General features: G+C 48.8%; 1 protein-coding gene and 1 long non-coding RNA gene across 2 annotated transcripts in view; one reads left to right on the forward strand and one right to left on the reverse strand.

Moving 5' to 3' along the window:
- Nucleotides 1–6228: 6228 nt before the first annotated feature.
- LOC119626610 (uncharacterized) lies at nucleotides 6229–16736 on the reverse strand. The gene is made up of 4 exons (XR_005242780.2): nucleotides 16549–16736; nucleotides 12633–13396; nucleotides 9887–10303; nucleotides 6229–6415 (listed from the first exon to the last, which is right to left on the reverse strand). It is a non-coding gene; the product is annotated as an uncharacterized lncRNA (long non-coding RNA).
- A 94-nt stretch (nucleotides 16737–16830) lies between these two features.
- Nucleotides 16831–27423, forward strand: part of DGAT2 (diacylglycerol O-acyltransferase 2) — a 32635-nt gene continuing 22042 nt past the window's right edge. Inside the window, exon 1 of the mRNA XM_008020187.3 lies at nucleotides 16831–17191. Coding sequence (XP_008018378.2) covers nucleotides 17071–17191 — 121 coding nt within the window. The 5' untranslated portion in view covers nucleotides 16831–17070. The remainder of the gene's footprint in view (nucleotides 17192–27423) is intronic.

Below are 27423 nucleotides of genomic sequence, written 5' to 3' on the forward strand. Positions count from 1 at the left end.
GTCAATGGAGATGATCGCAGGACTGACCTCATGGGTCGTTCTGAGGATTAAATGGGATACTTCATGTAGAGCCCTTTGCAGGTCCTCAGCACACAGCGAGCTTTGGATAGCTGGTGGCCATTTTTGCCCTTGTTACGTATCATTACAGAGTTGTATCATTACAGGTTTGTATCAGAGTTGTATCATTACAGGTTTGGTCCTGTGGCCTCACCAACTTGACACAACTCCTATGCTCTGTAAAAGTCAAAGGACATTGCCCAGAGGAGACAAGGTCCTGTGGAAGGGTAGTTTAAAGGGCTTCCATTCTCCCAGTCCCACCTGCCCTGCCTCTAATGCCTTTCCTGGCTTCAGAAAGAAGAAACAGATTCCCCAGGGGCTCCGGGCACACAGCTGGGCGCCCAGGTGAGCTAATCTGGGTGGAATGAGTGTGTGGCTCTATCCTTTCAGGTCTGCTGAATAGCACAGCCAAATCCTATTTCCTTTCCATCTAGTGAAGTGGATAGAAATAACGCAGGCATAACCTTTCCCCACTTTCCCTGCCAGCATTCATTCAGAAAGGATTTTGTTGTTGTTACTGATGTTGCTGTTTTTGTTTTATTGTGATTCTTCAGGTTACAATATGTATTTATTTTGTAGTATTTCTTTAAAATTTTTGAAATTATGGTGAAATATAAGGAACATAAAATTTACCACTGGAACCATTTTTAAGTGCACAATTCAATGGTGTTAAGCACATTCACATTGTTGGGTAACCATCACCAACATCCATTTCCGGAACGCTCTTCATCTTGTAAAAGCAAAACTCCATTAAACAATAACTCCCCACCCTCTCCAACCCCCTTGTCTTTGCTTTTTTGTTGTTGATCTGTGCAAGAACTGGGTTTTGTAGTGTCATCTCTTTAATAAATATTCACCAATGGTTTCTTGACCTGGCACTGTACTAGGGCTGGAATGCAGGGGGAGCTTGAGGCTTATCATCAGCTCTGAAGGCTTAGGATTCAGTAAGACCGAAAAAATGGAGGAAATTTTTTTTTTCATGTATTCATTCAACAAAATGTTCCTGACCCTATCAGGCCCATGGAACCAGGAAACAGCAATGGAAGATATACCCTCTCCCCACCCTGAAGGTACTCATGTCCAATGCCAGAGTAAAGGAGCTGGTGTGACCAGTGGCTATCTGGGCTTCACCTCCCCATGCCTCTCTGCTTAGCCAAATCCTACCCCCACACTAGCAGAGGAAAGCACAAACTGCTATGGAAATGCAAGGGTGCAAACAACCCATCGCATACCCATAGGTGTGCAGGAAGGCTGAGGGTGGAGAAGAGCTGAGAAAGGATTGATCAAAATTAAAAACTTGTATGTTTGAAAGGACACTATTGAGAAATGTTAAAGATAACACACAGAATAGGATAAAATATTTGTAAAGCATATATCTGATAAGGAACTGGTATCTACAATACATTAAGAAATCTTGCAACTCAAAAATAAAAAGACAACTTTATTAAAAAATGGACAAAAGATCTGAATAGACTCTTCTCCAAAGAAGATACATAAATGCCCAATAAACACATGAAAAAAAAATGCTAAACATTGGCCAGGCACAGTGGCTCACATCTGTAATCCCAGTACTCTGGGAGACTGAGGTAGTAAGATCATATGAGGCCAGGAGTTTGAGACCACCCTGAGCAACAAAGTAAGACCCCCATCCCTACACACACACAAAAAAAGAAGAAAAATTAGCCCAGGGATTGTAGCACATACCTGTAGTCTCAGCTACCCAGGAGGCTGAGGTGGGAGGATCACTTGAGCCCAGGAAGTCGAGGCTGCAGTGAGCCATGATTGTCGCACTGTACTCCAGCCTGGATGACAAAGTGAGACCCTGTCTCTGAAAAAAAAAAAAAAAAAAAATTGCCCAACATCCTTAAGTCATCAGAGAAATATGAATCAAAACTACAGTGAGACACCACTTCATACCCACTAGAATGGCTAGAATAAAAAAGTCAGGTAATAACAAGTGTTGTTGAGGATGTCGAGAAATTAGAACCCTCAAACACTACTGGTGGGAATGTAAAATGGTGCAGGCAATTTGAAAAACAGTCTGGAAGTTCTTCAAAAATTTAAGCATGTGGCCAGACGCAGCGGCTCACGCCTATAACCCCAGCTCTTTGGGAGGCCAAGGTGGGCTGACTATGAGGTCAGGAGATCGAGACCATCCCGGCTAACACAGTTAAACCCCATATCTACTAAAAATACAAAAAATTAGCCGGGCGTGGTGGTGGACACTTGTAGTCCCAGCTACTTGGGAGGCTGAGGCAGGAGAATGGTGTGAACCCGGTAGGCGGAGCTTGCAGTGAGTCGAGATCATGCCACTGCACTCCAGCCTGAGCAACAGAGTGAGACTCCGTCTCAAAAAATAAAAAACAATTAAGCATGAAATTACCATTGGATTCAGCAATTTCACCCCTAGGTTTATCCCCAGAGAAATGAAAACATATTCACACAAAAATTTGTACACACGTGTTCATAGCAGCATTATTCATAAAAGCGAAAAGGAGGAAACCACCTATATGTCCACCAACTGATGAACAGATAAACAAAAGATTTGTTTTGGTTAAGTTGGTGCGAAAGTCATTGAAGTTTTTGTCAATAGTATCTCTACAAGGGACTATTATTTGATCGTGAAAAGTAATGAAGTACTGATACAGGGTACAACAAGGATGAACCTTGAAAACATGCTAAGAGAGAAATCAGAAAGAAAAGATCACATTTCACAATTCAGTTTAACCATTTCAAAGTGTACAATTCAATGGCATTAATTACATTTACAATGCTGCACAAATACCATCTAGTTCCAGAATTTTTTAAATCCCCGAAACCATAAACCTCATACCTATTCTCCCTTCCCTCCAGGCCTTGGCAACTACAGAGTTTTTGGTGTGTTTTTGTTTTGCTTTTTTGAGATGGTGAAATGTTCTAAAATTGATTGTGGTGATGCTTGCACAATTCTGTAAACATACTAAAATCCATTGAATTGCACACTTTAAATTGGTAAATTGTGTGGTATATGAATCAAATCTCAATAAAGTTGTTACAAAAAAAGAAAAAGAAATAAATAAACTTAGAGAAGAATCCTCTGACATCACAGTCTTTCCCCTCAGCACAAGTTAGTAGTGGTCAACCACTAGAAAAATTTGCAAACACGGCAACATCAAAACCCAAACCTAGCTCGCTACCACATGCCTCTTTTTCTCTTAGAAATATACATGATATTTGAAATTCCATCAAAAAACAGGTGATACACACACAAAAATATCCATTATCAAGAAATAAAACATGCAGAAGAACCAGACTGAAAGAGGAGTGAAACCATAAGATGTTGGGGCCTGTAATCCCAGGACTTTGGGAGGCTGAGGTGGGTAGATCACCTGAGGTCAGGAGTTCGAGATCAGCCTGACCAACATGGTGAAACCGCGACACTACTAAAAATACAAAATTAGTCAGGCGTGGTGGTGCATGCATGTAATACCAGCACTTGGGAGGCTGAGGCAGAATAGCTTGAACCTGGGAGGTGGAGGTTGCAGTGAGCCAAGATCGCGCCAATGCACTCCAGCTTGGGCAACAAGAGCAAAACTCCATCTCAAAAAAAAAAAAAAAAAATGTTAGAAGTGTAAGACAGAGGTTTTAAAATAACTATGATTAATAACTGAAAGGATCCAATGGAAAAGACAGACAACCTGAATGAACAGATGGGGAATTTTAGTAGAGAGATGAAAACTATATTTTTAAAAAAGAGTCAAATGAAGTGCTAGAAATAAAAAACCACATATCAAAGATCAAGTAGTCCTTTGATGTGCTCAGCAACACAGAGATAAAAAAGTATGTGTATTGGACACAGAGAGGGGAACAACACACACCAGAGCCTGTTGGAGGGTGGGAGATGAGTGGAAGGAAGTTAGGGGACGGGGAGGGAAGTTAGAGGACAGGTCAATAGGTGCAGCAAACCACCATGGCACACATGTACCTATGTAACAAACCTGTATATTCTGCACATGTATCCTGCTTTTTGTTTTGCTTTGTTTTCTAGAAAAAAATTTTTTAAAAAAAGCAAAACAAAAAGAGTATGTATAGGGGGACGTGGCAGGAAATAGAGCATCTAAGACCTGTAGAACAATATCAGTCTAAATATATGTGTAATTGGAGTTCTAGAAGGAAAAAGAGAGAAGAAAAGAGAGAAAGTTCAAAGAGACAATGGCCGAGAATTTTCCAAATTTAATAAAAGACAACAAATCACAGATCCAAGAATTCCAGAGAGCCCCAAGCAGGATAAATACAAAATATATACCCACCTAGATACAAAAAACACCAAACAACAAAATCAAAAGTAAATATTAAAGATAACCAGAGAAAAAATGAAATATTACATACAAAAGAACAAAGATAATATTTACTGCAGATTCTTGTCAAGAGTTTTTGCAAGGCAGAACACTAAAGGGAAAAAGCTGTCATCTCAGATTTCTACTCCCAGGGAAAATGTCATTCCAAAATGAAGTTAAAATAAAGACTTTTAAGACAAAGGCTAAGAGAATTAATTGCCAGCAGACTCGTACAACCAGAAGTGTTAAAGGAAATTCTTTAGGTATAATACCAGATGGAAAATCAGATTTACGCAAAGAGATAGAGTGCTGGGAATTGTAAAAGAAAACAAAGGTCAGTCAGGCATGGTGGCTCATGCCTGTAATCCTAGCAAGTTCGGAGGAGGCGGAGGCTGGTGGATCCCCTAAGGTCAGGAGTTTGAGACAAGCCTGGCCAACAGGGAGAAATCCCTTCTCTACTAAAAATACAAAAAAATTAGCTGGGTGTGGTGGCACATGCCTGTAATCCCAGCTACTTGGGAGGCTGAGGCAGGAGAACTGCTTGAACCCGGGAGGCAGAGATGGCAGGGAGCCAAGATTGCGCCACTGCACTCCAGCATGGGCGACAGAGCGAGACTCCCTCCAAAAAATAAATAAATAAATAAATAAATAAATAAATAATAAAAATAATAAAAAAGGATTGGAATCAATAATCTAAACTTAAGAAAAAGGGCAAAATATCAAAATATAGCCAAAGCAAATGGAAGGTATAAAGATAAAAGCAGAAGTAAATGAAACTGAAAATAGATACATAGAGAAAATCATTGAAACCAAAGAGTTTTATTGAAATAAATAAAATGGATAAATTTCTAGTCAGATGGGTCAAAAAAAAAAGTAAAGACACAAATTACCAATATCAGGAATGAAAAAGATATCACTAAAGCTCCCACAGATATTATAAGAATAACGAGTGACTATTATGAACAACTTTCTGCGAATGTATTTGATATCTTATGATAAATGTTCTAATGGAGGCCTCAGAAGCGGCCAAGTCATTTCTTCCACATCTGTGCCTGGTCTAATTGTGAGGCCTGGGACAGCCATGACGAGAAGGGCCACACAGTGTTTAAACTGCTGTGGGGATCAAGCCTCCAGCCCCAAGTGGATGGGGATAGCCTGGCAGAGGCCATAATGTGGTAACTGACCAGGTTCAAAATCTCAAGTTTATCTCAGGTCTGAGCCTGTTTCTCAACATCGGGTACACAAGAAATGGTGGCCATGGACTTAATTCTGGAGATTGCCCAATGGCAGTGTTGGAAAACCCCCACATTTAGGCTTTTCTTTCTGTCCAAGCCACGTTGGACACCATCTGACACAGGGTTCTCTCTGTCTTTCTCTCTCTCCCCATCACCCCACCACTCCACCCCCTTTTCCATTCAGGCTCAGGTAAATAGAATAAGAACAAGTAAGGGCTTTGATATCAAAATAACCAAGATTCAAGTCCCCGCTCTCCTCTAACTAGCTACCACTTCTCTAAGCCTCAGTTTACTCATTTACTTTTTAATGTTGCGATCTCACACCTCCAAGATTGCTGTAGAGGTTAAATAACAAGATGCATATATACTGTTAAGAACAAGGTCAGGGCTAAGTTCCTATCAGTCTCTGGTCTCTTCCCAACTCCAATGCAGATTACTCCTCCGTCTTAGTTTGACCTTGAACTTCAGAAGCTCCAGGAAGCCAGGGACTAGGTCTGTTTTCTTCTCACCATTGTATCTGTAATACCTGCACAGGTTTTGCAAGGCAAAGAGCGTGTATATAATAACTGTGTTAAATGAACGAGTGAATGAATAAACGGATGAATGAATGACAACAGTCATTCTAGGTACCATGAGATTTAATGCTGGATGCCACAATGTATTTTCCAAGTTCCGAGTGCACATGATTGCAGAGGCAGGAATGGGTAATAAGATGGATAAGATCCAGTCTTTACCCTTGAGCAACCCATAAATGTTTTCTGATGACTTCCTTGTGCCAGGTCTGCTCAGAATCAGCTTTGTCCCTGCCTACAGTCAAGTGGAGGGGGAGGAATGTAGACAGATACATTATTTGGAGGTGGCTCACGCCTGTAATCCCAGCATTCTGGGAGGCCGAGGCAGGCAGATAACTTGAGGTCAAGAGTTCGAGACCAGCCTGGCCAACATGGTGAAACCCTGTCTGTACTAAAAAAAAAAAAAAAGTCAGGTGTCCCAGTTACTCGGGAGGCTGAGGCACGAGAATCACTTGAACCCAGGAGGCAGAGGTTGCAGTGAATCGAGATTGCACCACTGCACTCCAGCCTGGGCGACAGAGCAAGACTCCATCTCATATATATATAAAACAAACTGTTTGCTTCTCCAAAATGTGGCTTCTTCAAGCTGTGAGCTTCTAGCAGGGAAATTCTCCCAAATTTCCAGCCCAAACCCCAATGTTAAAGTTTTTGTTTGTCTGTGTGCAGGAAGCAGCAGAAGTGTTAAAGTTTAAGTGAAAGTTTAAAAAAGGGGTATGCATGATTGTAAAGAAGGCTTCTTGGAGGAAGATGCATCAAGACAGGACAGATGGGCAGGGTGTGAAAAAGGGGGAGCTTGGGGAAGGGCTTGAATTCAAGAGCACAGTGTGGGCAGGGACCCAGAGGTGGAAAAGCACGTTCAGGGGCACGGCAAGTGACCTGATGGGCCTAGGGAGCTGGACCCACATCAGAGCACGGTGGTGGGAGAGGAGTGAAGGCGGCTGGAGAGAGTGGCAGGAATAGGATCATGTGAGGCCTTGAATGCCAAGTTAAGGAGCTGGGGCCTCATCCTAAGAGCTATGGGGAGCCATGAGAAACAATGGGTTGGTTTCTGTGTTCCAAAGCTCATTCTGGGAATCTGGAGACAGGGGACCAGTGAAGAGGGTAGTACAGCTGTCTATGCAAGATGGCATGGCCCAAGGCAGAAGAGAGGGAGAGAACTGTTTCCTGGTTGTTGGGGGTGGAGGTATCAGTGTGAATGTTTTTATATGCATCCATGAGCACAAGCAATCTTTCTCAGAGGGTCAGCCTAAAAAAAAAAACCCAGCCCTATTCGGTTTCATGACCCAGCATACCCAGCAGCCTGGGGGAGGCCAAAGTTACCAAAGAAAGAGACTGAGAGGTATTCAGTCAAAGCCCGACTTTACAGTTCTTCCTCATCAACACCATCCTGCAGATTCACATTCTTCTACAGGCTTTCAGGGTGTTTTAATCCCAGTTATCTCATCCAAAATATTTGCTTTTCCGCCTTTCTTTGTGTTTCCTGTATGCCTCATGTCAGCATCCTTGTTCAGGTCACTTATTAAAAAAAAAAATCCATAAGGCCAGGCTGAGGTGGAGCCTGGAGTGACCAGGAAACCTCACTCTAGAATGAACTCCTACCTGAGGCAGCTCCTCCTCCCTAACAGGGCCCACACTGACCTGCTGGTCACCTCCCTGCTCAGGACTCTTCTGATACCACAGACCTAGTCCTAGGCCAGTTTGGGAATCTAGAGAAGCCACTGGAAAGAAAACTGATACGTGGATACCACCACCCCTCCTCGGTGACTCGATCGTAACTCCTGATAACTCAGGGTTTTGTTTGTTTGTTTGTTTTTTCTCTTGAAGGCCAGAGAACATCCTTTCTAGAATGCAGTTTATACAATTGATCTCAGAATAAGGCCAGGATTTTGCAGCTATTATAGAGCATAGTCTCTGGAGGCACACCATCTCAGCTTAAATCCTGGCTCTGCCACTTCCTAAGCTATGTGACCTTGGGCAATTTTTTTAAACTCTTTGTGTCTCAATTTCTCCATCTGAAAAATGGACACATATAGTATCTACTCCAAAGGTTTATTGTGAGGTTTAACTAAATCCACCCATGTATAGTAACTGGCAGACAGCAAATACTCACCGAAGTTTTTAACACCTGTTACTGCCTGCTATAGTTCACGAAAACTGTTGCATCTCCTTTTGGAAAAATCAGGATGGCACCAACCCACCTCCAGTCTCCCAACGCTTCTCCAGCTGAACAGCATTTCCTAGAGATTACAGATTTCTGTAATCTGCAGGTTCTCTGAGATGCAGTTGGAGCAATTTAATACAGCAGAGCAGTCCCATGCTCCACTGTAGTCTCACTGCAAAGCAGTTCAGCAGCGGTTCTCAAAATGTGGGCTTCAAACTAGCAGTATCAGCATGTCCTGGGAACTTGTCAGAAATGCACATTCTCAGCCTCACTCCAGAACCTACTGAATCAGAAACTCTGGGGGTGGAACCCAGAAAACTATATTTTAACCAGCCCTCTGCTAATGTTTGAAAACTGCCAAAACATAGTATAGCACAGTGGTTTATTTAGATAGATATGACGCAGTTCATTGCCCGCTCCTTCTCCACAAAGGGTTCCTGATTCCCCCAGAACCCTCTTTTACTGACATCTCTAACTTCCTCCCTGTATTACTGTCGTCCGTGCTCAAAAGTGCTCAATCCTCCCTGGATTGCAGGTTCCCTGAGAGCAGTGTTGGGTCTTACTCATCTCTGCACTGGGCAGCCCAGGGCCTGCCACAGGGGCCTTTGCTTAGGAAAGACATGCTAAGTCAAGCATTCGACATTTCCAGTTTCCTCTGACTAAGGCTACTATTATGGAGCCTCTGTTCCTTCCAGGACCCTTGCTCAAACAGCATTTTCCTTTGTGAAGTGTGGTGATCTCCTATGCTAAGATGCCTGGTTCTTTGTCATTTCTAGTGTCCTCCAGTTCCACTGCCTTCTCAGGCATTTTACTCTTCTCTCTCTTTATGTTTGTTCAAAGCCCTTTGGAGAAGGTGTCAGAGCTCCAGGCAAACCTGTCCTCCTAATCCTTATTTTCAATCATAATACTTCTACTGGTAACAATAGTACATGCCAGGTCCTGTCAAGTAGTATATGCCAGGCCCCGTCCTGAGCATTTTTCATTCATTCATTCATTCATTCATTCATTCATTCCTTCATTCATTCACTTAGAGACAGGGTATTGCTCTGTGGTCCAGGCTGCAGTGCAGTGACACGATTATAGCTCACTGTGGCCTCTAACTCCTGGACTCAAGCAATCCTCCCCTCCCCCAGCCTCAACTGGTACTACAGACACATGCCACCATGCCTAGGTAATTTTTTTTTTTTTTTTTTTGGTAGAGATGGGGTCTCTCTGTGTTGCCCAGGCTGGTCTTCAACTCCGGGGCTCAATCGATCCTCATGCCTCAGTCTCCCAAAGTACTGAGATTACAGGCAAGAGCCACTGTGCCCATATGGCACTTTACATTTGTTATTTTAGTCTTTACAACAACCCTAGGAGGAAGATACTTATTCCCATTTGGATGGAGTACAGGGAACCTGAGGCTCAAACACAGCAAGCGACATTAACATGTGGCAAGGTGGGGGCTTATTCAGTCTGGGGGCAAGTCAGGGTCTGGGTGGATGGACCAGAAGAAGTGCCTTGTCTAGGCATATGTATTCATATAAAAATGATCCACCAACAAACCTGTCCAGTGCCCTTGCTCAGGAAGATGGGTCTGACCAGGTCCCAGCCCACCAGGGTGCCTTTCCACAGTGTGCAGGGGACATCCGCCTGAATGCCCATCTTCAGTGCATCCCCCGGCCCAGCACTTGCTATTCTGTGCAGCGGGAGTTTCAAACTGTGTTCCACAGAGCCCTGGAGATAGGGTGTGTGGTCTGGGCAAGTGAGAGACAGACCCTGAGGAACTGTGGGACCACCCCAGCAGCCTGTCATCCCTGTCACTTCTTGGGCTCTCAAGGCTATATTTGAAGAAATGGTTTCGGCCCGGTGCCGGGGCACACGGCACGCGCCTGTAATCCCAGCACTTTGGGAGGCCGAGGCAGGCAGATCACGAGGTCAGGAGATCAAGACCATCCTGGCTAACATGGCGAAATCCTGTCTCTACTAAAAATACAAAAAAAATTAGCCAGGCGTGGTGGTAGTCCCAGCTACTTGGGAGGCTGAGGCAGGAGAATGGTGTGAACCCGGGAGGCGGAGCTTGTAGTGAGCCGAGGTTGCACCACTGCACTCCAGCCGGGGCAACAGAGCAAGACTCCATCTCAAAAAAAAAAAAAAAAAAAGGAAGAAATTGTTTCACTGCTTTTAAAAAGCTAGAAACTACTGCTGAATGATAATTGTCATTTTAGGTGTCTGTTTCTTCCCCCAGAATGCCCCTGGGGAGCAAGAACTGTACCCACAGCACCCAGCACAAGTATGGGGGGGTCTCAGGAAAGGTCGGCCAGATAGAAGGGCAGATGAGAAATGAATGTACTGAGAGCTCTCTGTGTAATATCCCCTCCCCCACCCCCACCCCACCCCCAATTCCTGTAGGGAAAAGGCCTTGAGAGAGTTGAGCAAGAAACGAGCAGGCAGAATGATGCAAGGGGAGCTGTCTGTACACATTGCAACAGAACTTTCTAAAACAAGGCTGGGGCTGCTCCCGAGGGTCTCAGTCCCGCCCTATTCCTCTACTGTCATCCAAACCTGTCACACAAGATAGGGCCAAAGGCCATTACCAAGCCCTGCTAAGGCCTGACCTTAGAGCTGGCAGGTCAATGCTCTTGGGTTCTGGGTTGAAACCTGGAGCCATCTTCAATCACCCACTTCCTTCCTTTCAGCCCTACATCTACGCCATCAAGTCCTAGAGACTCTAAAGCTTCAGCATCTATCAAAACCACCCTTGCTTCTCCTTTGCCTTGCCACCCCTTCAGTTCAGGCTGTGTCATCATTATCTCTCTCCTTCCTCTCACCTGCCTCCCTCCCTTCCATCCAGTATCACCCAGGTCCCTCCTGTAGGCCAGGTCCAGTGTTGGGCCCTGGGATACAGAGAGGACTCTAATTCTACTTGGCTCTCAAGGAGCCTCTCCAGGAAGAATCAGCTGTATAAACATTAAGAATTTCAGGTGTTCTGAAAGAGGGAAGCTGGAAGTCTGATGCCAGCACAGAGGTGGGGAGGGTCCTTGTAGGGCCATGCGCTGTCCACCTTCCATTACGCCCAGCCCCACTCTCCACCTTTCTCCACCCGCACTCTCCTTGGATATTCTGTGTGGCATCTGTAGGCTGCCTAACCCTCTGGGCAATTAGAAGTTCTGCCAGACCAGGCGTGGTGGCGCCTGTAATCCCAGCACTTTGGGAGGCCGAGGTGGGTGGATCACCTGAGGTCAAGAGTTCGAGACTAACCCGGCCAACATGGGGAAAACCCATCTCTACTAAAATTACAAAAATTAGCCGGGTGTGGTATGCACCTATAGTCCCACCTACTCAGGAGGCTGAGGTAGGAGAATCGCTTGAACCCAGGAGGTGGAGGTTGCAGTGAGCTGAGATCACGCCACTGCACTCCAGCCTGGGCAACAGAGCAAGACTCCATCTCAAAAAAAAAAAAAAGTTCTGGCAGAAGACAAGGACCTGAGTTGGAGACAACCCAGGTCATTGTGGGTTGTCTGCGCCCCTTCAGCAAAGGCCACAGCTTCCATGTGGCAGCCCTCTGCACTCAGCCCCCACTGTACATGCGGTGTCCTCCTCTTAGTCCTTCAGGCCAGACTCCCTATGAGGTGACTAGTCCTAGGCTACTGCCATCCCTTGAGTTTTCTCTATAGTCTGCTTAAGTCTTTGCAAACAGCTTTTGTATTAAACTGTCCTCAAATTACCCAATTTGGGTGGGCTGTTTTCCACAGGGACACTGACTAATATAAGGCAGACGTAGTCAGGAAGGGTGCCATGGAGGTGACAGTTAAAGATGCGCTTGCCTGGACAATGATCTTTCTAAAGCATAAAATTCCTGCTAAAAACCTCTATGGCTCCCCATTGCCATTGCCATTGCCCTGAGAATAAAGTCCAGACTCTGTAGCCTGCCACCCAAGACTATATATCATCAGACCCCTGACCACGAAGTAGCATGTGGGGAAGTCACCAGGAAGAGGGACAGTACGGAGGTTGGAAATGGGAGGCAAAGACTTCCAAGAGGGGTGCATCCATGCCACACAGCTGCTCTGGCTGGCAAATTCCTGAGAGTAAGGAGGCGGGTGAGTTTCTAGGCTAGAGGGCTATGCCAGGCTGCCTCTGCTTGCCAGAACCCTACCCGCCCACTCTCCAAGTGAGTTGAGCACTGAAAGGAGTTTAACCCCAGTGGGCCCTAGCTTTGGGGCATGAGAACTGGTTATATCCCAACCCTATTTGGCAAGCTATTGGATTTCCTGAGCTTTCGTTTTGCCAACTGCAAAACGGGACTAACCTCCCAGGGCTGTGGGGGAAGTGTAAAGGAGGCAATGGATGGGAATTTGCTTTCGTCCAGTAGTTCTGCTGTTACAGATGCTCCCTCTCCCAGCCTTGGGAGGCAAGAAAAGCATACAGGTTTGAGGCTCTGGAAGACTTGGTGTGAATCCCAGCTTTACTACTTACTCCCTATGTGATTAGGATAGGTCACTTCACTTCCCTGCACCCTATGTGCAAAGGGGTGGGGGTGATCGCCCCTTGTGTAGTGGCTGTGAGGACTGGGCAAGCTCACACAAGCCAGGGCCTAGCACAGAGAGGGAGCTTGGTACATGTTTGTTTCTGTCTTTCTACCTGTGCCTCTCTTAGGGCAAGTGTCCTGTCTACCTTATAGGCTGGTCACTTACTCTCCTCATGTGTGCAATGGAGGCACTAAGACTGCCATCACTGAAACGTATCTCAGAGGTGCATGTGTCAAACCTCTCACAAACTACAAAGCTGCACGTGGAATCCCCAATGGCAGTACAACACTGGTGACTGAAGTGGGTGGAGGATGGGCCATCCTTGTGGATGCCCCTCTGCTCACAACCCTCCTTTGGTCCATCCCCTAACAGGATGAAGTCCAAGCTTCTTGGCGGGACCACAAAGCCCAACCTGGTCAAGCCCTTCTTGGAGGCATGACTTGACCAATCTCTGATTTGCCCAATATACCCATGGCTTGAGAGATGATGAAGGAAAGGTAATCAGGTCCTAGAACACATTCTCACAGCTGTCCTGCTCACACACCTGCAGGAAGAGCAGGGCTGGTCCTTATAGGAGTCTAGGGATGTCAGGAAGCGTGGGAGGGGGCCAGGAGAAGTCAGACAGGTGTGTGAGCCCCCCTTGTCCCACCTCACACAGGGGAAAACAATCCCAGGACACAGGAAGCTGCCTTTCCGGGCTACTCTAAGTTTGGGTCTGTTTTTCCTTCCAAATCCAACTTGGACCAAGCTGTTTAAGCAGTACCCATGGGCATGGTGACTGGAGGCCAAAGGGAAGGAGTGTTCTAGAAGCTGGGATGCCAGGGGCTGCTTGCTCTGTGAGGTGGCACAGAAGTAAGCAATTGTGACTCTCAGCCCTTGGACTCATGTCTGCATCCTCTCACAGATGTTCCCACATGGGAAGGGCCCAAGCTGGGGACCAGATGGTATGGCCCTATTTCCCAAGCACCCACCTCCACACCACCAACCCAGCTTTCTAACCCACCAATCCGATCAAGGTGCATCTCTGCTCACACCCCTCCTTTGGTCCATCCCCCCACAGGATGAAGTCCAAGCTTCCTGGCGGGACCCACAAAGCCGTTCAGATCTGGGCCCTGTCAACTTCTCCAGCCTCATTTCCTACCCCTCTTCTGCCTGTATCTTTCTTCCAGCCACACCAGGGTGCTCACAGTTCCCACCTCCAGGCCTTTGCCCATGCTGTACCCTCTGCCTCATACCTGCCCTTTCCCCCACCTCACAGAATCAGATTTCTCATCTCAAGTCCGTAGCAATATCACTTCTTGACCTTCCCAATTTACCATTCCCTCCACTTCCTCTATGACTCTACTATCTTTATGCAGGGGGCAATCCACCTTGGACTAAGCCTCTATGCTGAGCTAGGCCCACACCGGGACATACAGTGATGAGGCTCCTGCCCTTGGGAAACTCCTGGCCCCGTGGAGAGGCAGGCAGACAGTGACAGCACAGGGACAAAGGCCAAACTTGGCATAGCCTTCCTTGTTATCCTGTGCCACAGCCTGGCTGTCTTGGGATCATTGGCTTTAGGACACCATCTCTTGATTGGGTCTCCTCGAAGCCAGAGGCTAAGTTCGATTACTCTCTGTGTCCTAATCATGGCCGGGCCCAGAGAAGGTGCATAGCAAAAATGTGCTGAAGTAGATGAACTTGGGATCTGAATGTTTCAAATAGGCCTTGGTAACCCCAAGTCTTGCCATTTAAGACAACGATCTCTTACATTACAACACAGTGATAACACTCTTTTACATGCTGTGATTTCACTTTATCCTCAAATACTCAAGTGAAGTCAGCAAAACAGAAACTGTCACCTCCATTTCATAATGCAGAATCTGAAACCTAGACAAGATAGTGATACTGACTTGCCCAAGGTGAGTGGGTGGGCCATGAGTTCCAGCCCAGGCCTCCTCCACAGGAGACCCTTCCAGAGCAGAAACAAACCACAGACCGACCTGGGATCTTCCAGGTCAGCAGGTATCTTGCCTCCAAGAGCACTCTCTCTGAGGAGAGGATGCCAGGAGTTATTGGCACCTTCGGTATCCTCCTGGCTTCACTCCTCTTTGCCCAAAAATAAACCACACCTGTTTCTACCTCCCAGCCTTTCCACATACCAGTCCCCATGTCTCCCCCATCCCCCACACACAGCATGCCACTAGCCTACTCTCAGTTGCCTAAAAGACACTAAGATCTTCTCAGCCTCACGGCCTCACCACATGCTGGGAGCTCTGCCTGGGATGCTTTTCTTTCTACTCTTGGCCAATTCAGGCCTTGGGGCCCAGTGACATGGTTGAGAGATTTACTCATGGCCTTGAGAGGGCTGAACAAATGGAAGCTCTCCAGGTTGCACCAGAGGCATCTATTACCTGCTGCCCTGTGCCTGTAACTTCTGTCATTCTCCCCTCCCCCTGTGAGAAAACAATAAAGACCACAAAGGCAGGGACTTCCTCTCCTCTTATGCTGGGATCCCACAGCTAGCTCGCTCCAGCTATGCCTAAGAAATCTGTCTTATCACTGATGTGCTTGTTGTCCCCACTCATTCCCTCAGCCTCTCATCCAACAAGTCACTCCACCACATTCTGGTGGATCTTGCTTCCTATGCTCTTCTCTAGATCAGGCCTTCCCTCCATTCCCTCTACCACTGCCATGCCTTGAGGCTCATCCTCTCTCACATGGATCCCCCCCACAGCCTCCCCACTGCCCTCCTGGCCTACAGCCTCTCCTGTCCATTTCCCATACTATGGCTAAGGACTCTTAAAACCCACCTGACCAGTCATTTCCCTACTAAAGCTCTCCCAAGACCCGGCTCCCCTCCTGATGTCTCAAGAGTGGCCTTCCCAAGCCTCTCTCAGTTCAAGCACCCGCGCCTCTCACTTCAGCCTCATTTTCCACAGTTGCCTGGGCTCCAGCCACTCCAGGGCCCCCAGCCCTGCCCCAAACACGATGGCTTTTCTAACACTTTATGCCTGTCTTTCTGTTTGCCCTCACATCCTCCATCTGCAAAATTCCTACTCATTAATGGGCAAACAATTCTGGAATGCCTTTTATGTGGCAGACATTACCTAGGCTCTTTTTGTACTTTATCTCGTTTACTTCTCAAAGTGCCTCACAAAATAATAATTATCATTCCCATTTTACAGAAATGGAAACTGAGGTTCAAGAGAGGTAGGGCAAGAACTGGGCTCCTAGTCTATCTGATTCCAAACCTGCTGTGCACCAACCTCTCCGGGAAGTGCACTAGCCCCCCCACTCCCCCAGCCCAGGGCAGAGTCTTCTCTCCTCTATGGTTCCATAGCCCCCCGGTTTCTCGCTTGTCCTGGCCGTTGTCACCAGTGACTGTGTGAGGCTGTCTCTGCTGCCCTCCAACGTGGGTATCCCAAGGGCAGAACCTGGGCTGATCTGGCTGGGTCCCCAGCACCCAGCAGGGTATAGGTGCTCTGTGAGGTTTCCTAATAAAGAGATGGAAAGCCAGAAGCAGTTTGGGTGGTTGAGATACCCAGCCCTAACCTAACTAATTCCGATACCAGCGACCAAAAGCGGAACCTTCGCATCTTTGCTGCCAAAGTACAGCCCCGCCTAGAGGAAAGGCCCGACCCCCTGCAAGTCCTCGGCCTGCACCGCACGTGCTTGGTTTTCCCCGCCCAGGTACCGGCCGCCGGGCCGTACCAATCTCCGCGGGGAGAGCCCGGGGCGGACTGAGGGAGTGGGAGAAATAACCGGGCGCGCCCCTTGGAATGAGGGCTCAGAGTTTCTCTCCTCTCACGCATTCCCCGGATCCACGCTGAGCAGCCTGCTGGCCCGCCCCGGACCCGCGCCGAGCCGAGCCGAGCCTCAGGTGCTGTTCCCCCCACAAGCAAGTGGCGCGGGCCGCGGCTTGGAACGGCCCGCCCCGCCCCTCCCGCCGCGTCGGCGCCCGCCCAGTTGTGAGGTGATAAAGTGCCGCGCTCCCAGACGCCAGCACCGCGGTCGCAGTCGCTGCTGCACACTAGGTTGTTTCTCCCGCGCCGCCTCTGGCCGACTGGCCGACAGGCCGCAGCTCCAGGTGTCCTAGCCGCCCAACATCGGCGCGGTCCCGGGGCCCCCGTGCTCTGCGCGAAGCCCTGGCCCCGGCGGCCGGGGCATGGGCCAGGGGCTCGGGGTGAGGCGGCTTCCCGCGGGGCCGTGACTGGGCGGGCTTCATATTCAGCCATGAAGACCCTCATAGCCGCCTACTCCGGGGTCCTGCGCGGAGAGCGTCAGGCCGAGGCTGACCGGAGCCAGCGCTCTCACGGAGGACCTGCGCTGTCGCGCGAGGGGTCTGGGAGATGGGGTGAGTGCCACCGCGCAGGGGTTATGGACTTGCGAGGAGATTTTCTGGAAAGGGCCCTGTGGCAGGCTGGTGGGTACTGATGAGTGCACGTTCGTTCTCCACCCTGGCACTCATCAATTTTTGCGACCTCTGTTACGTCACTTTCCACCCCCCGGCTTGTTTCCCTCATCCGTGAGTTGGGAGTGGTACCACCCACCACTCTTAGTTATTAGGGATATTCGAGAACTCCTCCCCAGCCCCCACTGCGATTGGTGACCCCTTCACCAGTTAGAGCTAGCTTTGGCAGTGAGAGACTGGATGGGGCAGGATGGCATGGGTTTTGCAGTCTCCTGAGAGCCACCAGACGGGGGACATGCCCGCCTGGAACAGGTGTGTCTGCCTTGTCCTCTGCCCCACGCCCATCCTCTCGCCCAGGCTCTGGAGCCCACACAGCAGCAACTGTGAGCCTGGCATGCTTAGGAGGCAGCGGAGAGGACCCTGCACGTCCTCCAGGGTAGAACTGAGGTCCTCAGTGAATCGCGCAGAGTTGAAATCAACCCCCACCCCCTACCCGCTGCAGCTTTTCCCAAGCAAGGAAGAGCAGCTCTTCCAACCCCCACCTCCCTTACCTAGAGTTGGAGAAACTGAAGTGGGAGGAAGCATGCCTAAGTTTTCCTTAGCTGATGCCTTGAGCCCTGGATTCAAGTACAAATGCGGGAGACCCTGGGAAGTCATCACAGCTGTCCTGGTCTGCATGTGTGTCTTGCATGAAGCCCCTCTCCCTCCTTCTAAGTCTGTATTCTGCTTGCTGAGCCTCTCTGACATGGATTTTTCTTTAGTAACTAACAGTCGCCTACTCCGCCCACCTTTGTTATAAAAATAAAGCATGCTAATTATGGAAATTTTGAAAAATATAGACAAATGAAACAAATTTCTGATAAATCGACTATCCGAAGATAGCCTCCTATTAGCATTTTAGTATATCTCTTGATCATTTTCTTTATACACATTGCATAGATACAGTTGAGGACATACTGTAGATATAGTTATGAATCTTGTTTTCTCTCCCTTAATGTAACATCGAGGTTTCCCTTCTGTTAATCAGAATCACTTATAATGTCCTAGTGGTTGCAATAACCCACCCTGCAGGTGTACCACACTTTAACTGTGACCTAGGCATTGGCATTGCTCCTTGTGTGATTATCGCTGTGGTTATCTGCCCCTCTTGGTGTGGGTGCTGCTTGTAGCCCCATGCATCCAGCCAGTAGCCTCTGACAGCCCGCTCTCTCACTTGAGTCCTTTTCTGTTCCCTGTGTCCTTTGATGTCCTTAGGGAATGAAGGGACTTGCCCTTGTTCATGCTTTTAAAAATGTTTTGGCACTAGGCAGTGGGATAGGGATGTTCTCTGTGGTAGGCTTCCTGGAGACTCCATTCCCTCGGCTCTACCATCCACAGGCTGGGAGCTGTGTATTCCAGGAGTCAGTGACCCTGGCTGTCATATTTTTGACTCAGAGTTTGTTCCTTAGGAGAACTTGTACTCTAGCGAATGATTTTAACCAAGCCACTTAATATCATGTCAGGAACATTTCCCTATGTTGTTATCAGATCTTGAAAACATTTTTTTTTTTTTTTTTTAAACTCGGTGCAAGGATTTACATCATGGAATGTAGGAAGGGCTGGTATGAAATACAAACCAGTCAGTTCAGCTTTCTGGGATCTACTTTGGTGAAAGATTGGGTGGAGTAGGGGAGGGCACTGAAACACATTTTGTTATCTGGGCATCTCCATTAGACCTGCCTTCTAGATCCTTGGTCCTTGAAGATACTCCCCAGTGGCCTAGTTTGCCTCTGCGGATAAGGTCCCACTGTTGTGAGCTGGTGAACAGCCTGTCAGTGACGGTATTCAAGTAGAGACCATGGATTCTGTGAAGGGAAGTCCTGTGATGGGTGAGATTGAAATAGATACCCTGGCATCTGGTTTCTTGGCCAAAAAAAACAGGCCAACTGTGGGAGTATGGGTAGGTGGGTGCATGCTGGGGGAAGTGGGAGTTTGTATTGATATTTCCTAACCTTTGGAGGGCTGTCCTGTGCCAGGCATGGAGGTTGCAGAGTTCATCAGGACACAAGGGATATATATCTTGTTCTTCATCCTTGCCTTTGGACTGGGGGCTCTTCATTCGGAAGAGCCCTCTGACACCTGCCTGTATCCACAAGGTTCAGCACAGGACCTAGCATGAGATGGTGGTGGTCCCGGTAAAATTCTGAGCTGATTTGTTGTGTGTGGCTCCAAAGAGCGAGGCCAGGAACAGGAGTGGGATGATGAGTACAAGTTTTGATGTAGCAGAGGAGTCCTTTCTGACAGCTGTTGAGGATTGCAACAGGCTGGGGTGGGTGAGGGTGGAGTTCCGCATCACTGTGGATCTGCTTGAAACTCAGTGGCTAGATTGTTGGGGGTAACTGGGAACTGAGGGTTGACAGTCACTTAACCTAGTCCTAAGTCAGAATGAGAACATTACTCTCATGCTCCCCGCTCTAGTTCCGTGTGGCTTCCCCCCTCACCTACATCACTTCCCCGGCTGAATAGATGAATAGAGGCAACTTTGGGGCTGCGTTACCAAGGGCTCATCTAGGCTGAGAAAGAAGGCAAGAGTAATGTATTAACAGGCTCGGTGACTCAAAGGGCAGTGTTGAAATCCTGCCCCAACTTCACCCTCACGCCCTCAAATTCAACAGCAAGTACTTAAGTTGTAAAAATTAGTGCTGGATTGGGCCCAACCCTCATGTTACAGATGGGATCACTGGGGTCCCCAGAAAGAAGAGACTTTCTCAGGGTTATCAAAGCCAGGCTAGAACCCAGATCCGTCTCCCAGTCTGTGGCCTGACTCCTTAAGCCAAGAGAGGGGTTGCAAGGCCGTGAAGGGCTGAGTGCGGGGCTCTGTGTATTGTAGATGCTCAGTGGTTTACTGAATGAGTGAAGGTTGTCTTCATGATGCGGGTGGCAGCTCATTCCTACTCAAGCTTTTTGAGGAAGCTCCCCGAGCCTGCCCTAGTGGATGAGAGACACTAAGATCCCCCAGGGCTTTGGCTGCCAGGTGAACTGCCAGTTGCCCTCTCCCCATACCCACTCATACTTCAGACTTCCCAAACTCTTCCTCCTGGCCTATGAAGTAAGCCCCATGTGAACAGCCTCCACTGCCATCACAACTTCCTCTCCTAGCATGTCACTCACCATGCTGCAGACACACGGTGGTCTTCCTGTTCCTGCAGCATTACTCCCAATTCTGTCTTACCTCAGGGCCTTTCAGCCCAGGTCTTTGCATGGCTGGCTTCAGAACAGTCAGTCTCCTCTCAGGTCTTCCCTGGCCACCCTATCTAGAGAGCCACCCCATCTAGAGAGCCACCCCTAATCACCACATCTTCTTTTATTTTTATAGCCTTTATCAGTATCTAAATTTTCATTTGTGCTTGTTTGTTTAAGCAATTGTCTCCCCCATAAGAATATCAGCCCCTTGGCTGGCCACGTGCCATGGCTTTCTCCGGTAATTCCAGCACTTTGGGAGGCCGCGGCGGGAGGATCACTTGAGGTCAGGAGTTTGAGACCAGGCTGGCCAACATAGTAAAACCCCGTCTCTACTAAAAATACAAAAATTAGCCAGGTGTGGTGGTGCGTGCCTGTAATCCCAACTTTCCTGGGAGGCTGAGGCAGGAGACTCGCTTGAACCCAGGAGGAGGAGGTTACAGTGAGCCAAGATTGTGCCATTGCACTCCAGCCTGGGTGACAAGAGTGAGACTCCATCTCAAAACAAAAAAAAAGAACAAACAGAAAAAAAGTATCAGTCCCTTGGAAACAGGAACCTTGTCTGTCTTTCTCAGTGCTGTGACCCCAGCATCTAGCACAGTGCCTAGCACTGGTAATAGGTACTTAGTATTTGTTGAATGAAAGAATCATTAATTGGACTGCCCCATTCCTCTTGTAGGAAGCCCTGCTTTTAGCTTCAGTGTGATTCCTCGAGCCTTTCTCGGGCCTCCTCTGTACCTGTAACCACCTGTGCTAGGGGCTGGGTGCTGGGGTTGCAGCTGTTCCCTACCCTGGAGGTCCCCAGAGTCTGGCAAGGAGCTGGCTCCAAGGCTGAGTGGCAAATGGGCAGAGCCAGGCTCAGTGGTCACCCTTACTGCTTCCCAGGGCTTATTAGAAGCCAGAGAGCCGGGGTTCCAGGCCTCACTTTTTTCTGGGATGTCGCTAGGAGGGGTTCACTTCCTCTCTGGGGATCTCACTCCTTCTTTCTGGAAAATAGGGTCAGAATTCTCAGATTCTCAAGGATGGAGGGTTTAGGTTAACCTGAGTGTGAATGTTTGTGAACTTGTGACATTCATGTTAGTCCTTGTCATTTGTCCTGTGTTACACATTCAACAGGCCCCCAACACAGTAGAGAGTGGCAGACCCTGCTCTAAGGTATCCAGGAAGGCTTCACTGAGGAAGGGACTTGGGGTGTGAACCCTTCATTTTATTGGTTGAGTACCTTCTGTGTGTCAGCTGAAGTCCCTGCCTTTGAGGAAGTGAGACCGGGGGATGTACACAAGATGACTGTGCAGAATGATCTGAGCAATGACAGGAAAGACTGCAAAGAGGTGAGACTGGGGAGCTTGATCACCCTGAGGTCAGGGAAGTCTTCCTGGAAGAGGTGACATTCAGTCCGGATCTGGAAAGATGAATAGACGTTAGTAAGACAGGCAAGAACATTCAGGTACAGGAAGTAGCATAAATGGAGGCATAAGATTTGGATGGGAGAGGCAGGCTGACTGTAGGGCCTCTGAGTGACCACCAACCGAGGCTGAGGTCCTAGTGTACTGAGAGCCAGAGACAAGAGATTCAGAGAGGATGCTGGATCCAGGCCTGTAGTGGCTAACCTTTGTCTGCAGCAGGAGGAAGACTTGAGAGCTCATGGGAAAGGAGCCTGGTGCAGTTAGTTTATTGGCCTCCAGCACTTTGAAGGCCTCCTGGTATGGAGCTGCTGGCTGATCTGAGGGCCTCATGGGCAGGGCCCAGGGCTAGGAGTCAGGCCTGTGCTCTGTCCAGCTCCTGCTTGGCCACTGAACTGCTCCGCAGCCTCAGCAAGTCACTACCCTTCCTTACCCTCAGTCTCCTCATCTATGAAATGAGCAAAAGTGTCTTAAGAGCCTGTGCAGATTATGGTGCAGATGCAGAGAGGCTAAGACTGTGAACCTTTTGGGTAAATCAATGGAAATGGGAAACACAAACTCCTTTTCTTATTAGAGCAGAATTAGCCATTCTAAGCCCTGCCTCTGCTTCCCATGTGACCTTGGGCATGACGCTACCTCTTGGGGCCCCAGCTCTCTCATCTGCACAGTGAGGAGGACTGGTTGAGATGACCCCCTTGGCTTCCTTCCATCCCTGCTGGAGAAATGTGATTCCATTCTTGTCCCTAACTGCTGTGGGACTTTTGAGGTCAGCCACCTCCTTATTCGTGTCTTCAGCTTCTCCTTGTGAAAGTGGTGCACTCATCTACTTGGGGCCAAGGTAAGTGCCCCAGAAGAACCTGTCTCCCCACGCTTGCCCATATATTGTGATGGGGACGTATTTTGGAGATTCCTTGCTGACCTACTCACAAGCTAGTAGTGTTGCCATGACAGCCCCTTCCACTGCAGTAGGTACTTTTTGAATGTGCTCGGTCACAGTGGGTGGGGTGGGGAAAGCGGGCCCCTGGGGTCCTCAGCAATCATGTCCAGGATCCTGGATGTAGCTCCATGTTCGGTATCAGGAACACGGCATTCTGAGAGCCTCACTTCCTTGGCCTTACCTCTTGTAACTCTGTCCTATTTGATGAAAACGGAATACACAAAAACCCAGGTGTATGGAGTAGCCTGAGGACGGGCTTATATTCCCTTTAGGGAGATCTTCTGTGGATAAAAAATCATTAGTGGATTTTAGCAGAGCACTGGTGACCCAAGTTAGCAGCACTCAGATTTCAACTAATCTACCCCAGCTTCCTAATTTAGTGCTCATGGGGAAACCTAGAGAGGGGAGGAAGAGGCTTAGGGCCCCAGCAAGTCTACAGATCCTCAGGATGCCTGGCTCTCTGTAGCAGGCCCCTGCAGGGTCCTGATGGCCCACTTCCCACCTGGCACACCTAGCATAGCTGTGTGCTGGCTCTCCAGTAGTTTGGCTGCCCCTTTGGGCCAGATGTCCCAGTGGGCCCTGCTTTAAGGATACCTCATTTGCAAAACAGAACCCTTAAAGGGAATTATTAATCTTTTCAGAAAAGAACTCACTGGCATTTTGGGACCAGATAGATGGCTAGCTAGCTGCCTTAGGGCTCTTAGGCACCAGTGGAGGGAGTGGGCTCTGACTGGCTGTCTTCTCTGCCTTCAGGGTAGAGGCCAGGACTCCTCTACCTAGCATCCCAGTCCTTCATGCCTCCCTGTTTCTCTACTTTTCCAACTAGACTCACAGTCTCTGTGCTGCAGTCTGACTAAACTACTTGCAGTTAATTCCTCCAACTTGTCTTCTCTCTCAGTTTCGGGCCTTTGCAATGCCTTTTGCAGGACTCTGCTTCCTGGGGTCCTGTCTCTGTGCCTTCCTCCTGGAAGGCATCCCTAAGAACACCCTCGTGTGGGGGTTGGGGACCTCCCCTGGATTCCCGGTCCTGACTGATCCTTTGTATATAATTGTTCGCAGCCTTGTCTCCCAGCCATATCTGGGATGGGCAGTCGGGGAGCAGAACTCAGCCTCTAGCAGATGCCCAAGAAGCAGAGGAGAGGCACGGTCTAGAAGCTCCCCTCCTGGTGTGGAGCCTGGCGTGTAAAGGGTACTTAGAAAGCACTGATATGGATGTTAGTGTTTAGGTTCCACCCTTCTCTCTCCCTTCCTCTGGAGCTTTCCATCACTGCCCCAACATTAACCAGCCTCCAGCTGGAGAAGACCTTTCCCTCCTGATTCCTCAGAAAGCTCTGCTTGACCCTCCATCATAGCACAGGTCAGTCAGCGGTGGGTGGACTTTTTTCTGTCTTTATCTAGGCCCTGTTTATTCATCACAGTCCTGTCAAGCATTCATTCATTCAGCAAACATTGATCCAGCACCTTCTCTGCGCCTGACCCTGTGCGGAGCATCAGGGCCCAGATGAATGAGACATCATTCACACACATACCTTTTCCCATAATGAGAAAGGGCTGAGTACAGGGGTGAGATGGGACAGGCAGGGATGTGGTCAGTCCAACCTGGGTGGAGGAGAAGGAAGACTTTCCCGAGAAAGGGTCAACAGGTTGGTCTCTGGCAGGCCAGTGCTCAGTGTCTGGTGGATGCCTGGTAAGTGTGTGCTAAAAGACTGACCAAACTAGACTTGGAAGCAATAGAACTCTACCTGGGAGCACTGCAGTGAGGTCAGAGAGTGTGGGGAGACTTCCTAGAGGGAAGGAGTCTCTGGCTGAGCACATAGTGAGGCACCAAGTGGAGACAGCTTCCTGTGTGAGGCTTGCGGGAGCCCAGCCCCAGCCTGGGATTCTAATATCAGCGGGCATGACCCTCCAGAGATGGCAGCTTTGCCATGACTGGCCTCTCATCATCATGTATATGGACTCCCGCTGAAAGGTACCTGCCTGGAGGAGACTGGAAGAGCCTGGAAGAGAGCTCACCTTCAGCCTTGATGAAGTGGCATCTCTTTGGCACTTGGCCTGACTTCCTAGACCTCCCTGGGGCTGGAAGAGCCTGCCAGGGGTCAGTATGTACTGACCCTCACTCTGCTACCTCTTCTCATAATATACAGTCTGTTACCCTGCACCTCTTTAAAAACTGTTTGTGCTCTCTGTCTCTGTGCAACTTGTCCTCAGCCCTTTGGGGGTAACTTGGGAGTGACTTTCTCACTCACCTAGACCCAGGGCAGACATTAGGTCCAGATGGGCCCAGGTGTGGCATCCTTGGGGTTGGGGATATGGGCAGGGTGACCCCCCCTGCCTCAAGGAGCCCAAGAGGCTGTTCACACCTCTTTTAGCTGGCATCTTTCTGGCTCTCTTACATTCATACCAGACATTCTGGCCCTTTTGCATAAGTTATTTAGATTCCTTATGACAATCCTGGATTAAAGCTAAGGAGGACACTGAGTCCCAGGGAGGGGGAGTGACTTGCAAGATCTCATTGCAGGTAAGAATCAGAGCCAGGGTTTGAATCCTAAGTCAACCTGTCGCCTACGCCTCTATTCCTAGGCAGGGCAGGCATTATTTTACCCATCAAACAGGAGAGGACACCGAGGCATACTTGGTAATTAACCAGCATTCATACAGATCTTTACTTTTTATGAAGCTCTTGGCTACAAATTATCTCATTTAGTTCCCACAACAATCTGGTGAGGTAGGTATTAGCCCCACTGTATAGATGAGGAAGCTAAAGCTTGTATAGGAAGTGACTCATTCAGTCCACTTCCTACGAGTTAGAGGCCAGGTTCTCCTGATTCTCGGCCCCGTTCTCTGCACCGTCTCCAGGCTGGCATGTCCCCTGCCAGATGCCAGTATGGAGGTGAGGTGGGTAGAGGACACAGTGTGGGCTGTCCAGAGGTGTGAGCTGCCCATATTTTCTGTCTACTACTGCTTCCCCATGTGCGCTCAGGTCCTCCTCTCCATAGGCTAGGGATCCTCCTGCCCCTCTATCTCATTGCCCCAAATTATTTTTCTTTATAGCGCTCATCGCTGCCTGATGTTATATCATACATTAATACATAAGTGTTTTATCTCTCCCTCAGCAGAAGTTAAGCATCCTAACTTAACTTGAGCCAGTCTAACTTGGGTATCAGGCCTATAGCTGCCTCTGAGGCAGGACATCATCTGCTGTGCTCACTGCTGTTTCCCCAGGGCCAGTATTAGCGCTTAGTACCTTGTATGTACTCTATGCTTTGGGTCTTAGCTCTGTCCCCACCCACCTCCCCCAGGAAGCCACCTTTGACTACTCATTCCAACCTCTTTATTCTCAGCTTCTATTTCAGACAGTCACGCACCCCCCTTTCTGGGCTCTTGAGTATTTGAGTCTGCCTCATTAGAACTCCCTGCAAGGCTTTGTTCCAGCAATTTCCCCCATCCACAGTGCCCACTTCCCTCCTGTTTGCCCCCTAGATCTTCAGGGCCCTAGTGAAGCCTCATGGGCTCCTTGGAGTCTCCTCTATGCTACCGTCACTCTGCGACCTCTTCTTATAACACACACCTATGGCCATGCGCCTCTGGAAAAACGCTGCTTGCTCATTATGTATACCCCCTCCCACTCTGGAGACAGGAGGAGCAATGCCAGTAGCCACCGATTAATTACCTAACAAATGCCACATGTGCCCTACATGTTTTAAAATTTAATGTTCCCAACAATCCTGTGAGGTGGGGATTGTCACCCTCATCCTACAGATAAGAAAACCAAAGCTAGAGTTATGTGACTTTCCTGAGGTCACAGAGCCAGGCAGGGGCAGAGCTGGCCCAGGGCCCTCTTTCTCAGATTTAGGGAGTTGGGGCTCAGACACTGCTGCCCTCAGGCATGTGAGAAGAAGCCCAGAAAACTTGGGTTTCATCAGCCCCGAGGTGTGGCCTTCCTGGTCACTTTGATATCAGATATTGGGCAAGGAGGTGCTCATAGACACCCTTCAACACCCCAGCCCTGGGCTGGGCCCTGGGTCTGAGAGCTGCTTGAAAGCACGTGGGTTGGTGGGGGCAGGGGGTGGAATCCAGTCTCACCAGAACGTCTACATGAGACTCTGGGCATGATATGGGCGGAGGAGGCAGCTCTCCTTTGCCAGGATGTGTTCCTGAAGTCTGGGTGTGGGCTGGCTTGTTTAGTGGGGCCAGCCCTCAACAGCGTAGCGTTGTAGAGATGATGAGGGACTAGGAGCCTGAATACCCTCCTTAAGTCCTGGCTGCCACACCCTGACCTCAAGCAAGTGATTTTGCCTCTTTGGGCTTCACCTCACGTCAGTTTCCTTCTCTGTGAAATGGGATTGCCAGTTCTCCCCTTGCCTACCTTCCCAGAGAGTGGTGTGGGACGGTGAAGCCCCACATAGGCGCGGGAGAAGGGGATTGCTTTCCGGGTGGTAAAAGAGCTGCTCCGGGCCTCTCTGGCAGCTCTACTTCCTGTGCCTTCCCCAAAGATAGGAGCAAGTGTGTAAAGCAAGTGCTGCCTGGGAGCAGCTATTTGAGTCGTCTATTGGGAATCTTCCCCTACAGCCTGTCTCATTTCCCCCCATGAAACAGAGACATCTGTAGGTAGCAGG

The sequence above is a fragment of the Chlorocebus sabaeus genome, chromosome 1 (assembly GCF_047675955.1).
Source record: "Chlorocebus sabaeus isolate Y175 chromosome 1, mChlSab1.0.hap1, whole genome shotgun sequence".
Lineage (NCBI taxonomy): Eukaryota > Metazoa > Chordata > Mammalia > Primates > Cercopithecidae > Chlorocebus > Chlorocebus sabaeus.